The 14,431-nt window shown below is 44.8% G+C and overlaps 1 protein-coding gene across 6 annotated transcripts in view; it reads left to right on the top strand.

The window, feature by feature from the left end:
• The window catches only part of LOC110503167 (stromal interaction molecule 1), a 57,865-nt gene that overhangs the window by 16,022 nt on the left and 27,412 nt on the right, over window positions 1-14,431 (top strand). For all 6 annotated transcript variants that reach the window (XM_021581520.3, XM_090218879.1, XM_090218883.1 and 3 more), the window contains exons 4-7: window positions 2,569-2,683; window positions 3,811-3,919; window positions 4,032-4,147; window positions 10,776-10,953. In XM_021581520.3, the coding sequence (XP_021437195.2) occupies window positions 2,569-2,683; window positions 3,811-3,919; window positions 4,032-4,147; window positions 10,776-10,953 (518 nt within the window). The remainder of the gene's footprint in view (window positions 1-2,568; window positions 2,684-3,810; window positions 3,920-4,031; window positions 4,148-10,775; window positions 10,954-14,431) is intronic.

The raw sequence follows: 14,431 nt of genomic DNA, 5'->3' as shown, positions 1-14,431 counted from the left end.
CTCTACCATCCGTCCTATTGGCCAACGTGTAATCATTGGAGAATGAACTGGATGAGCTCCGTTCAAGTCTTTCCTACCTGGGGCTAAGCTTTCTGTCACCCAAGGCCCTAAAAATTGCCAAAGACTACAGCCACCCTAGTTATAGGCTGTTCTCTCTGCTAACACACGGAATGCGGTACCTGAGCGCCAAGTCTAGGTCCAAAAGGCTTTTTAACAGTTTCTACCTCCAAGCCATAAGACTGCTGAACAGTAAATCAAATGTCCACCCAGACTATTTGCATTGAACCCCCCCCCCTGCTATTCAATGTTTATTTTCTATGCATTGTCACTTTACCCCTGTACCTACATGTACATATTAACTCAATTACCTTGACTAACCTGTACCTCCGCCTATTGACCTGGTACCGGTGGCCCCTGTATATAGCCTTGTTATTGTTATTTTATTGTTACTCTTTTTTTTTTAACTGCATTGTTAGTTAAGGCCTTGTAAGTAAGCATTTCACAGTAAGGTCTTTACCTGGGAGTGTTGGGATAAGGCCCCTCTCTGCTGTGTAACCGGTGTCCTGGGCCTCATCTTGGACTGGAAGAGCTTAGCAAGGCAGCACAGCATTGCCAGGCCAGTCCAGGCATTCCTTCAGTCAGAGAGAAGTCAGGGCTGCAAAAATGACACCTGTGTGGCCTGACCTCGCCTCCCCTCCCCATATCAGTATTCCTTTCACACTGCAACCAGTAGTAGAGCAGCCACGGCCAGGCTGGGAGAGGAGAGGCCTGTAGGGCAGCCACGGCCAGGCTGGGAGAGGAGAGGCCTGTAGGGTAGCCACGGCCAGGCTGGGAGAGGAGAGGCCCACCTCAGGAGGCTCTGGTCTGGGCTAGAGCTGTCTTCCTCTGCAGCGTCTTCTGCAGGGGCTAAGCAGTTTGAGAAGGAGACACTGGCTCAGCCAGCCTGTGAATTAAGCACATATCTCCAGTGTCAGTTCTGGCTCAGAGCCGGCACTGAGAAAAGCTGAGCAAGACATGTAGAGTGCTTGGACCGAAACAGCTCTGATGCCTGGGATCTTCTTAGAGAAACAAAAATGTTATGATCATGTTTCATCATTTTTGGGGGTATTTGATTAGGATCTCCATTAGCTGTTGCAAAAGCAGACTACTCTTCCTGGAGTCGACACAAAACATGAAACATCATAATACAGAATATTAATAGACAAGAACAGCTCAAGGACAGAACCACATACGTTTAAAGTGGTGCAGCGGTCTAAGGCACTGCATCGCAGTGCTTGAAGCGGCACTGCATCGTAGTGCTTGAAGCGTCACTGCATCGCAGTGCTTGAAGCGTCACTACAGACACCCTGTTTCGATTCCAGGCTGTATCACAACCGGTTTCCCGTAGGGCAGAGCACAATTGGCCTAGCGTCGTCTGGGTTTGGCTGGTGTAGGCCGTCATTGTAGAATTTTTTTTGGTTCTTAACTGACTTGCCTAGTTAAATAACGGTTAAATAAAAATCTAAAACTAAGATGATTGAAACAGCATGTTGCAGCTAGAAAACACACCGGACCAGGATTTTCTGCTACATTGTCAAAGAAACGGTATGATTTATTGCCTGATTGATTGTGAGTGTCCGCCCTGTAGTGAAAACCACCCACACTATGCTCTGAAGAAGGAAAATCAGCATCATGGCTTGTCCTGCGCCCATGTTCTTTGAGATGTTCTTTGTGTGGGCGTGTGTGTCGTACAGCAGCCAAGCTTCTTCCTCCCAGTGATAACAGCATGGGGGCTGGCTAGCGATGGAGGAAACTGAATGTCATCTAAGCCCTTTTGCTGTGCTTCTATGTTGTTGCTCAAGAGAACTGGAGACACTTAATGTGTCTGATATTACTTAGATTAGGCTCATTAGATTGAAAGATTGGTGAGTGTTTAGAGTAGAGGAGGAACACCTGATTTCCTGTTTGTGTTCCTCATCAAATAATGATCTATTGTCCACTGCTGTTAGAACTGGAGTTATAGGTTTGTACTTTCCATCACAGGATCTCAGGCCAGTAAAGCTTCAGTGTAAAATATTATACATGTACATGGCCAAACGTGTAGATCTTTATTGACATTCACTTCGTAAGACAATGTCTAGGTCTTAATTGTCATTCAGTCGCAAAAGGCCATTTGTTTTCTAGCCCCTTCTCCAACTGTGTGGTGTGAATAAAGCATAATGTTCCTGGCTGTTCCATTAATTCTAGGCTCCTCTCTACTGCACACTGTACTACAGTAACAAGGCTGGGTGCACACAGTGAAGTGAGCCCGGTCTGCAGCAGGCTCAGGGCATGCCTCTGTTGGTTATTCTCTGAGCACGCCATACAGAGATCTTTTTATCCTTCCCTGGTATAGCTGACACTTTGCAGTCTCTTAGGTCTACCTCAGCCTTGACGTAACGGTTTGATTCCATCATCTATAAGTGACAGGCAACAAAATCTTTTTGGCTGATTTGATTGATACATCCCCCCTGTTCTTTTTTCACTTCTCTCTTACCTGCTCTCTGTCTTCCCTTCTGTTTCCCTCCATGTGACCCTGGCGACCTCCAGTTCCTGAGGGAGGACCTGAACTACCACGATCCCAAAGCCAAGCACAACAGTTTCCACGGAGACGACCAGTTCATCAGTGTGGAAGACTTGTGGAATACCTGGAAGGGTTCTAAAGGTGCTGTAACTACGCTGTAACTAACACTGTGGTGTTACAGGAGCCTCCCGCTCTGTCACTGCTCTCTACAGGCTAGCAGTACAAACCAGTCTCCCCTCCAGGCATGCTGCCCCACTTAGTGCATCCGTGTGCATATAGGAGAGTCTCAGACGATGAATCTCTTTCAGTACACTGTGTTCTGTGTTCTCCTCTGAGAGCGCTGCTCTGTCCGTCCAGCCCTCCTCGTTTGAGGTCTCACTGCTGACTGACACCATGTTAGCTACAGCACCAGACAAAAGTTTAGACATACCTACTCATTTCAGAGTTCTTCTTTTTTATTTTTTATTACTATTTTCAACATTGTAGAATAATAGTTATTTAGTAGGCTGCCCAGACAGAGTTGTCAAATGTATCAGTTGGTATGTCGTCATTGTCAAATGAAGTGCAGACCACTTAGCAGCTCAAGCATCCTGGCAGAGGGTGACCAGTGTACCTGTCATCAGAATGTACACACACAGATAACAACCATCCACACTGACGTACCAGCTACGCCTCCCTCTCCTTGACCTGCTGGCATTCCACTTACTAATCTTTGTCCCTTACCCCTCCTTCCTCCCTCTCTCTTTATCTGTCTCTCTCATTCCACCCTCCCCTCTCCCTACCTCTCTTCTGTCCTCCATCTCTCCAAACCCCCCCCCACCCCCCCGTTTCCCTCTCTGGTTGTGTCGGAGTCTCTGCATTGCAGCTTCCTGTCAGGGGTTTGCTCAGAGCGGAGGTTTGGAGCCAGGAAACTGCAGAAGCACATTAACCCAGCTAGCTAGTCAGCCTGAGCCCACACCAAACCTCACTGCTGCTGACTCCCTGCCAGTCCCGTCTCCCTTTGGCTTTTATTGAGAGATGGCCAACATGTGTAGCTACATTTAAGTGTGTTATGATAGCGGATACCACTAAGGGTTTTTGGCTACACTCGTCTCACGGCGACACTCATAAATTATAAAGCAGAGTCAAATGTTCTCTCTCTGTGTGAGGATCTGCGTGGCCTCAACGTTGGCATATAACCAGTGATGGAGATCACTGAGGCTGAAACGGTCTTTAGAGAGAGTTGAGAAGCAAGGATAGTGTGGTAATATCATGTTTGTGTATTGCAGTGTACAATTGGACAGTGGACGATGTGGTGTTGTGGCTCACCCACGTGGAGCTGCCGCAGTATGTGGATGCCTTCCGCAAGATGCACTTCAACGGCACTATCATGCCCAGGTAAGTTAACCCACAGGGTCCTTCCTACCAACCCTCCTATTCTCTCTCTCTCTTCTCCAATCTTCCTTTAACTGCACTGTAGAGTCTCAATCTGTCTGTCTGTTTCCTTCAGGCTGGCTGTGAAGAACGCCACTCTGACAGTGTCCATTCTGAAGATGCTGGATCGCAGCCATGTTCAGAAGCTGCAGCTCAAGGCCTTGGACACTGTGCTGTTTGGAGCCCCACTCAGTAAGTGGATTACCTTCTCTCTTTTTTTTTTTTACAATTACAATACATTACCTATTAGTGTTTAGTAGTGTGTTTATCTTTCACCCAGACCGATAAAGGAGGATTTCTGTTGGATACTGAAGCGACTGTTTGTGAATGTAATTCTATGAGGAAGAACAGTGTCTGCTCTGTTTGTCTCTCCAAAGGGAGACAGTTGATTAATGAACACATTTTGGAGTTGTTTTCTTTTGTCTCAAGCAGCAGCTTGGCAGTGCCGGAAAATCTGTTCTTATCAAGTTTTAATGTCACATGCACAAGTTAAATGTCGTTATTGCAAGCTATAAACCCAACAATGCAGTAACCAAGAACAATGTAATACTAAAAATAAAATAAGAATAAGAATCCCCCTATATGTTTTAGTTCATCAGTTGGACTACCTGCAGTCAGCCTTGTTGCTGCAGCACAGAATACAGTGAATCAGTATGATCCATTTAAATTCTGCTACAATGTCCTCTGATAAATAACATCATTGTATGAGTATCAGCAGGGTTACTCTGAGGCCAGAAACCACCATGCTTTCGCCTAAAGTAAGTGAAGCCCTCCTTAGAATGGCTATTCTGTGGTGCTCTGTGCCATACCAAAAGCTTTTCCAGCCTCAGCAGAGAGAGAGCACTACTATGGAAGAGGAAGTGAGTTGATGCTCAGGCTGAGCTACTCTGTATTCTAGGCACACACCTCTGGCGCACTGAGACAAACACCACCACACCTCTAGGACCCTGTAAAATCACACCTCTAGGACCCTGTAAAATCACACCTCTGGGGCACTGAGACAAACACCACCACACCTCTAGAACCCTGTAAAATCACACCTCTGGGGCACTGAGACAAACACACCGCACCTCTAGGACCCTATAAAACCACACCTCTAGGACCCTATAAATCCACACCTCTAGGACCCTATAAAACCACACCTCTGGGGCACTGAGACAAACACACCACACCTCTAGGACCCTATAAAACCACCTCTAGGACCCTATAAAATCACTGTTGTGGACAGAATCATTGAATCCAGACATTAAAATGGAACTCAATAATAAATGTATTGAACTTATTATAAACACATTTGCCCAAGATAATCATAAGACAAAATGCATCAGTGATTAGATGTATTCCTGTAACTTTTTGAAACGGCACAGGAATTCCCCTGTCTGTGTGTGTCTACTTTGTGTAGCCGTTAGTTATCATTAGCATCATCGCTATCTTCTGGTAGAGATGGAAAGGCTTTCCTATAAACCTTCTCAATTAAATGTTAACTACAAAGTAGCCTACCTGGCAGAATGAGATCAGGATTATTTTCCTCAATCCAGTGGCCATTTGTTTTGCCAACTCTGCAATCACATGATTGATACCGGAACATTGCTAACCAAACAACAGTCTCTTGCTTGTGCGCACTTTCATTAACGAGGTGCATGTCCTAACCTGGCACTAAGTCCTACCAGTTATGGAGTTAAAAGCACCTGCACTGTGTGAAAGCTGTTAGACAGGACAGGAAACAGAACATGTCCGTTGTAGTTATGTAGTTATGTGGATCATGATTAGTCGTTTCCACAGCAATCCTGGGCCTGGTGAAGCAGGAAACACGCAGCAGTTGGTTCCTGACAGCTATCTCACAGTGACATACTTCATGTTGTAACAGCCTCTAGTCCCCAGAGGCTGCTGCTGTATCAGTTGTTGGACACCAGTTTCCCCCGATTTTGTTTACCTACTGGAAATGTATGGCATTTTGTTGGTCATTCCCTGTCAGACTGGCCTTGGGGCTTTGGAGAACCTGCTGATGTCATGTCACCACCAGACGAGGTGGTTCCTGGGAATCGTACCAGTGGGTTAGCTCAGGGGAGGGAAGGAGAACCTGATGGCTCACATTTTGGGGCTGCAGTGTGTGTGTGCACGTGTGTTTCACTATACTTGTGGGGACCAGATGTCTTCACAAGAATAGTCAACAAACACCAATTTGGGAAAATAAGATGTTGACTGGGACTGAATTGTGCGTCCCCACAAGGTTAGTTATACAAACAGTGTTTTTTGCCTGATTACGTTTTCTCAGTTTTCCCCCAGTTTTTAATTATTATTTTTTCTTTTTTCTGTTTTTTCTCTCTCAAAATCATACTTAAAAAAAAAAATAGAACATCCAATGTTGTTCTTTTTCTAACTCTATACAACAAGGCTTAAAACACATCAGGAGACCACCTTTCAGGTCTGTGAAAAATATAATAAATGTACATTTTTGGATGTAGATCAAGAATCCCTGGTCAGATTATGTAAGGAAACCAGAATATGAATGAGCCTTAGTCCTTCCTCTGGCCTTGAAGTTCTGTCTGCTCTGCTCTCCATAATAGAGAAAGAAGAGGACACTATGCAGAGAGGGGGGGTGGAGAGGAAGGGGGGGTGTTAGGGGAAAGGGGGAGGGGGAGAATTTGGGTTGTTTTATAGGAAGGTTGCAGCAGGATAAGGGAGAGTTAGGGATCTGTGTCTGGCATGTATCATTGTGCGTGTGTTTAGTGAAGAGTCTCAGCTGGAGGAAGAGAGGAGGTCGTCTGGAGATGACAGCCTGAGCCTAAAGCCACAGGTCCTGCTGATCGTCCCACAGACTGGCTGTGCACAGCAGCAGCACTTCAAGACACCTTTCACAATGGGCCCCATCAAAAATGGACACTTGTCCTTCTCTTAATGGCTGACGCATTTATCAAGGTGGACCCATTCCCCTGCCTTTTTCACAACCTATTAGATGCAACTGGACTGTTCACCTGAAGGACAACCGAGAAAGACCGGTTTGAGCCAAGTCGTTCCCAGTCTAATGGTCAGTTAGACATGTCACTTTGGACTTTCTAGCCAACATTCCTGCTAATCAGCGACGTGTTTTCAGACAAAGAAAAGGCTAATGGATTGTGTTAGCTAGAGGAAAAGACCTACGGGTATCTGCCAAAAATTCCATCATTTGGTGTTTTGTTGGTGGAAAACCGTCTCAGGCGTCACTCCAGAATCTCCCATAAGTGTTCAATTGTGTTGAGATCTGGTGACTGAGACACACACACGCCTTAATGAGACCAGTCTGTCAAAGTCACTGAGATCTCTTCTATCCATAGTTGCCAAAATAATGGGAACTGGGCATTTATATACATGTAGATCATAATGTAATGTAATGTTAACTGCTTATTTAACTCAGGAACCACACTTGCTTTCAATATACTTTGTATCCCTCATTTACTGAAGGGTTTCCTTATTCTGGCAGTTACCTATTTTATTCTGGCAGTTACCTATTTTATTCTGGCAGTTACCTATTTTATTCTGGCAGTTACCCGTTTTATTCTGGCAGTTACCCATTTTATTCTGGCAGTTACCCGTTTTATTCTGGCAGTTACCCGTTTTATTCTGGCAGTTACAGTTACCCGTTTTATTTTGGCAGTTACAGTTAACCATTTTATTCTGCCAGTTAACCATTTTATTTTGGCAGTTACACTTAACCATTTTATTTTGGCAGTTACAGTTAACCATTTTATTCTGGCAGTTACCCGTTTTATTCTGGCAATTACCCGTTTTATTCTGGCAGTTACCCATTTTATTCTGGCAGTTACAGTTACCCGTTTTATTTTGGCAGTTACAGTTAACCATTTTATTCTGCCAGTTAACCATTTTATTCTGGCAGTTACAGTTACCCGTTTTATTTTGGCAGTTACAGTTAACCATTTTATTCTGCCAGTTAACCATTTTATTCTGGCAGTTACAGTTAACCATTTTATTCTGGCAGTTACAGTTAACCGTTTTATTCTGGCAGTTACAGTTAACCGTTTTATTTTGGCCGTTAGTTACCCGTTTTATTCTGGCAGTTAGTTACCCGTTTTATTCTGGCAGTTAGTTACCCGTTTTATTCTGGCAGTTAGTTACCCGTTTTATTCTGGCAGTTAGTTACCCGTTTTATTCTGGCAGTTAGTTACCCGTTTTATTCTGGCAGTGAGTTACCCGTTTTATTCTGGCAGTTACAGTTACTCGTTTTATTCTGGCAGTTACAGTTACCCGTTTTATTCTGGCAGTTACAGTTACCCGTTTTATTCTGGCAGTTACAGTTAACCATTTGTTAACCATTTTATTCTGGCAGTTAGTTACCCGTTTTATTCTGGCAGTTAGTTACCCGTTTTATTCTGGCAGTTAGTTACCCATTTTATTCTGGCAGTTACAGTTAACCATTTGTTAACCATTTTATTCTGGCAGTTAGTTACCCGTTTTATTCTGGCAGTTACAGTTAACCGTTTTATTTTGGCAGTTAACCGTTTTATTCTGGCAGTTACAGTTAACCGTTTTATTCTGGCAGTTAACCATTTTATTCTGGCAGTTAACCATTTTATTCTGGCAGTTAACCATTTTATTCTGGCAGTTAACCGTTTTATTCTGGCAGTTAACCGTTTTATTCTGGCAGTTAACAGTTTTGTTCGGACAGTTAACCGTTTTATTCTGGCAGTTACAGTTAACCGTTTTATTCTGGCAGTTAACCGTTTTATTCTGGCAGTTAACCGTTTTATTCTGGCAGTTAACCGTTTTATTCTGGCAGTTACAGTTAACCGTTTTATTCTGGCAGTTACAGTTAACCGTTTTATTCTGGCAGTTACAGTTAACCGTTTTATTCTGGCAGTTAACCGTTTTATTCTGGCAGTTACAGTTAACCGTTTAATTCTGGCAGTTACAGTTAACCGTTTTATTCTGGCAGTTAACCGTTTTATTCTGGCAGTTAACCGTTTTATTCTGGCAGTTACAGTTAACCGTTTTATTCTGGCAGTTAGTTAGCCGTTTTTATTCTGCCTGTTTGTGTGTGTTGAACTGGTTCTATTCAACGACCAGTAATTGAACTGTAGCAACAGGAGATGCAAATGATTTGGTAGAGGATGTCCATAGGGATCAGATATTTCTCTGTCTGGTCTTCCACAGATGAAGAGTAGGATTCTAATGCTGCAGACCCAAGACAAATTGATAGCGAAGACGCTGAAAGCAATGCGAGAGGGAGTTGTTTTCCTGCGGGAGGGAACGGATGATTGGCCTGATGTATATTAGATAATAATAATAATAGAAACCATGTTATCTCTCCTGTGTGTTGGAGATAAGACTGTAAAATCAACATCAAATCAGCATAGTGATTTTTAATTTCCCAGGTATTAAATAGAGGGATATGTGATTGTATCCCATTGTAATCAAGGTTTGAAATAGTTCAGTTTTGATCAAATACTATATCTGTTTGAGATTATAGTGGTAAATTTGCAGCGTACAAATGATTTAGAACTATGTTCCGGTCCCCGAACATCTGCTCAAGGAAAAAATCGTCCCAGGGCTGAGTGCAATTGGGTACCCCTGCCCTAGAGCTTTATAAGGGAAAGGGCTAGGCCACCGTCATGTGGTTCACCTTGTTTCTGTAATACTGCTCTGACACCAGTCTAGTCATAAATGTTCTTCTCTATCCGGCCAAGTTCTGCTGTTAATGGCCAACTGTGTTTGTACTGGATTGTGTAGACGAGGCTACAAGAGCCCACACACACAGCTCTTGACTGATGACAGAGGGCAAGAAAACATTGCTGGCCTAATGAGCACATTGCCATGCATCATTACTCTACATCAATAACCTATGTCGGTGTCAGCGTGGAGGTTGTTTTTCTGTGAGGCGAAGGGAGGTCTTTTGTTCCTCAATAACAGCCAGCCGAGAGAGCTTAGTGTGTAAGGCTTGTTTGTAAGTTGGCACGCCCTCTATGCGCCTGTATAAAGAGATGCCAGGCCCAGGCTTTAGCTGACACTCCACTTCCTATTTTGTTTCACTCCAGGACATAAGTGCTGTGCTTGCTAAGAGATCATGCGTTAGCTCAGATCTTGTCCCTTTATAAGGCCCTACGACGTCTCAGCTTCCACAGCTTTAAGAGAATGTAGTCTTCACCTGTCTGTTCTTTAAGGATGATGGATGGATCACGTCTCAGGCCTCTTGGCTGATTTTACATGAGTGTTAGTTGCTGCCTGCCTGGTTGGCGTGCTGGCAGTGACTGTGAGGAATGGGACTGTTCTGAATCCATTAGGATGGCAACATTATGACAGAGGACATTCACACCTCTCTACATGGGCCGAACCCCTTGCCTCCAGAGGACAGGAAGGGCAAGACCGAGGCTGCCGGGGCTTTGATTCGTCGCCTCATGTAAATAGTGTGTTAATCTGCCTTTACCTTGGTCTTTTAGCCTGGTGCCTCCTCAACGGATCCTAACTACTACCGCACATCTCTCCTGGAGAGACCTCGCCACTGTACCATGACTTGAGTTCATTTAGTTTCACACACTTTCACAACACTAGTTCACCACCAATGAGTTTTGTTGGATGAAGGGACAATCCGAAAACGATATGTACTGTTTTTATGTCTCTGCATCCAGTATGGAGGTTAAAGAGAGTTTCGCGAGCCAATGCTAAATAGCGTTAGCACAATGACTGGAAGCCTATGGTATCTGCTAGCATACTAGCTGTTACCATAAACGTACAATCTTTGCGCTAACGCTAGGGGAAGGACATTAAGGTCTTCATTGCCAAAATCCTGAAGTATACCTTTTAACCTAACACTTCTCTCTCTCCCCAGTGAACACTCATAACCACCTGAAGGACTTCATGCTGGTGGTGTCCATAGTGATCGGCATTGGAGGCTGCTGGTTCGCCTACATCCAGAACCGTTACTCCAAGGACCACATGAAGAAGATGATGACGGACCTGGATGGTCTACAGAGGGCTGAGCAGAGCCTGCATGATCTGCAGAAGAAGTGAGTTTGTCTTTCCCTTCAACCACTGTACCTGAGGAAGCAGGCCCATAGAAGTAGTGACTCTGAATGATGTCATTATCCACTGGCTTGACGTCGTGGTGGCTTGACGTCGTGGTGGCTTGACGTCGTGGTGGCTTGACGTCGTGGTGGCTTGACGAAGGGATGGCTTGATGAGAATTTGGGGACAGTCAGTGTTCATTTGGTCAGGAATTGGCAGATTAAATACGTTTTTCAGGTGCGTCATGTTGAAGCCACTCCATGATACAACAGAAACAGGAAGTGAAGGATTAACTGGTCTGAAGCCATCAGTTGAGTTCCTCATTCAGAGCTCATTCTAGAGATTGCTGTAGTAATTATGCAAGTGGGCAAAATATCCTTTCCTCACATTGTGGAACTGTTCTCTATGGAATATCATTGAAGTTTCTCTGAAGTAAGTCTCACAGCTGATCGCAAGAGGGACTTGGTATCAACTGTCCATGGAAATTATTTTCTTATGATTATTCCGCAAACACCTTTTGAAATCTGAGCTAGCATATGGCTAGCTTCTGTCCTGGTTCTGTCACTACAGAGCTCAACTCCCCTTACTTCTCTGTGGCCCTCTCTCTGTCCTGGTTCTGTCACTACAGAGCTCAACTCCCCTTACTCCTCTGTGGCCCTCTCTCTCTCTGTCTTGGTTCTGTCACTACAGAGCTCAACTCCCCTTAAGTGGCTAGATGTCAGCTATTCATTTGGTGTGATACGTGGCTAGATGTCTGCTATGTCTTTGGTTTGATACGTGGCTAGATGTCAGCTATTTATTTGGTTTGATACGTGGCTAGATGTCTGCTATGCATTTGGTTTGATAAGTGGCTAGATGTCAGCTATTCATTTGGTTTGATACGTGGCTAGATGTCTGCTATGTCTTTGGTTTGATACGTGGCTAGATGTCTGCTATGTCTTTGGTTTGATACGTGGCTAGATGTCTGCTATGTCTTTGGTTTGATACGTGGCTAGATGCCAGCTATGCATGTGGCTAGATGTCTGCTATTCATTTGGTTTGATACGTGGCTAGATGTCTGCTATGTCTTTGGTTTGATACGTGGCTAGATGTCAGCTATGCATTTGGTTTGATACGTGGCTAGATGTCTGCTATGCATTTGGTTTGATACGTGGCTAGATGTCTGCTATGTCTTTGGTTTGATAAGTGGCTAGATGTCAGCTATGTCTTTGGTTTGATACGTGGCTAGATGTCTGCTATTCATTTGGTTTGATAAGTGGCTAGATGTCAGCTATGCATTTTCTTGGCTTCAGCAGAGACATTCAATCCCCTCCTGGATTAAGATCCCTTTTTCCTAAATAGTTTTTAGAAGTAGTGCCTCTTGTGTAATACCATATACCCCGGTATGGTCCAGAACAGTATGACTGTATGACACCTGGATACCATCGTACTGTAGTCTTGCCTTGTCATTTCTGCCATTAGTAATGACCATATCCATGCTTTCTGCCGGAAGCTTGGAGGTGGGCTATTTTCACATCCTCCCGCTCATCTATGGTTCAGTCATGCTGACTCATATACACACACAGTGTCTAGGCCTCTATCCCTGACACACGTTCCCACTACAACTAACTGACTCCTAAAGTGAGTGTCCTTGACGTAGGCCACAGGAGGCTGCTGAGGGGAGGACAGCTCATAATGATGTCCTGAATGGAGCGATAGAATGGCATCCATGTGAAACCGTGCACTTCATGTATTTGATACCATTCTGCTCCAGACATTATCACGAGCATGTCCTCCTCAATTAAGGTGCCACCAGCCTCCTGTGATGTAGATCTATTCATCCACCACCTTAGCTTAGCCATAAAGAGGCACCATCTGCTGTCCTTGCTACCAGGAGGTCAGTTATCCTGAATGAGCGTCCTGTGTGTGTTTCACAGCCTTGCTAGCTGAGAGCGTTACCAGGGCTGTGTCCTGTGCTGAGAGGAGAGCGGCCTTGGAACAGAGTCCTGTTATGCCTTTATTGACGTCCCTCTCTCCCCAGACAGGAACTTTGATTATCACATCCTGTCAGTTGGTTACAGGGGTTAGTCATGCCCTCCTTGTTCATTCACTGTGATAGTAAAACATCTCTGCCATTCCTCACGCCATCTCATCCCCTGCTGCTGTGGGACATGCAGGTGAGGCTGGGGATATCCATCTACTCTGCTGCAACTCTCTGAAACACCTAGTGAACATCCACTGACACTAAATGAGAATGTGAAATGCCAATTGTAAATTTTTTTTTTTAGAGAGGATTGCAACATCTCATGCATACTAACTAATGTGCATGCAGTTTTGTATTGTTGCTGTTTTGTGGTTTGTTACCTATGGGGTTATAGACCTTCGACTACAGTTGTTATACCACAGCAAACCAGAGCATTGACATTGAGATGCTTGCTACCCTCCTGTTAAACACTTATTACTGTAACAGTGAATGGGAGCATACAGACTGTCTGTGTGGGACTGGTGGGACAGGCCAACATGCCTCCTATGTGAGCCCTGTAATGGAGGCAGGGGAAGAGAACATGCAAGACAGGGTGACTCCGTGTGACTACGTGGGCAGGCTGGCCTGTCTCCTGTGCTCTCTCTGGGAGCTGAAGGGGAGAGGGGTCATGTCCTCTGTGTCTTTAAACGTCCCTTATTTACATAAGTATTCAGACCCTTTACTCAGTACTTTGTTGAAGCACCTTTGGCAGCGATTACACCCTAGAAGACTCGAGACTATGACGCTACAAGCTTGGCACACCTGTATTTGAGGAGTTTCTCCCATTCTTCTCTGCAGATCCTCTAAGACTCTGTTAGGTTGGATGGGGAGCGTTGCTGCACAGCTATTTTCAGGTCTCTCCAGAGATGTTCGATCGGGTTCATGTCTGGGCTCGGGCTGGGCAACTCAAGGAAATTCAGAGACTTGTACCAAAGCCACTGCTGCGTTGTCTTGGCTTAAGGTCGTTGTCCTGTTGGAAGGTGAACCTTCATCCCAGTCTGAAATCCTGAGTGCTCTGGAGAAGATTTTCATCAAGGATCTCTCTGTACTTTGCTTTGTTCATCTTTCCCTCTATCTTGACTAGTCTCCCAGTCCCTAACGTTAAAAAACAATCCCCACAGCATGATGATGGTGCCAGGTTTCATCCAGACGTGATGCTTGGCATTCGGGCCAAATAGTTCAGTGTTGGTTTTATCAGACCAGCAAATCTTGTTTCTTATTGTCTGAGAGTCCTTTAGGTGCCTTTTGGCTAACTCCAAGCCAGCTGTCATGTGCCTTTTACTGAGGAGTGGAATCCATCTGGCCTCTCTACCATATAGGCCTGATTGGTGGAGCGCTGCAGAGATTGTTGTCCTTTTGGAAGTTTCTCCCATCTCCACAGAGGAGTTCCTGAGTTCTGTCCAATTGACCATCGGGTTCATGGTCACCTCTCTGACCAAGGCCCTTCTCCCCTGATTGCTCAGTTTGGCCGGGCAGCC

The sequence above is a fragment of the Oncorhynchus mykiss genome, chromosome 24 (genome assembly GCF_057628025.1).
Source record: "Oncorhynchus mykiss isolate SJ-2025 chromosome 24, ASM5762802v1, whole genome shotgun sequence".
In the NCBI taxonomy this organism is placed as follows: Eukaryota; Metazoa; Chordata; class Actinopteri; order Salmoniformes; family Salmonidae; genus Oncorhynchus; species Oncorhynchus mykiss.
Note: the sequence above shows the minus strand (reverse complement) of the source record. Positions and strands in the feature narration are given on the sequence as shown.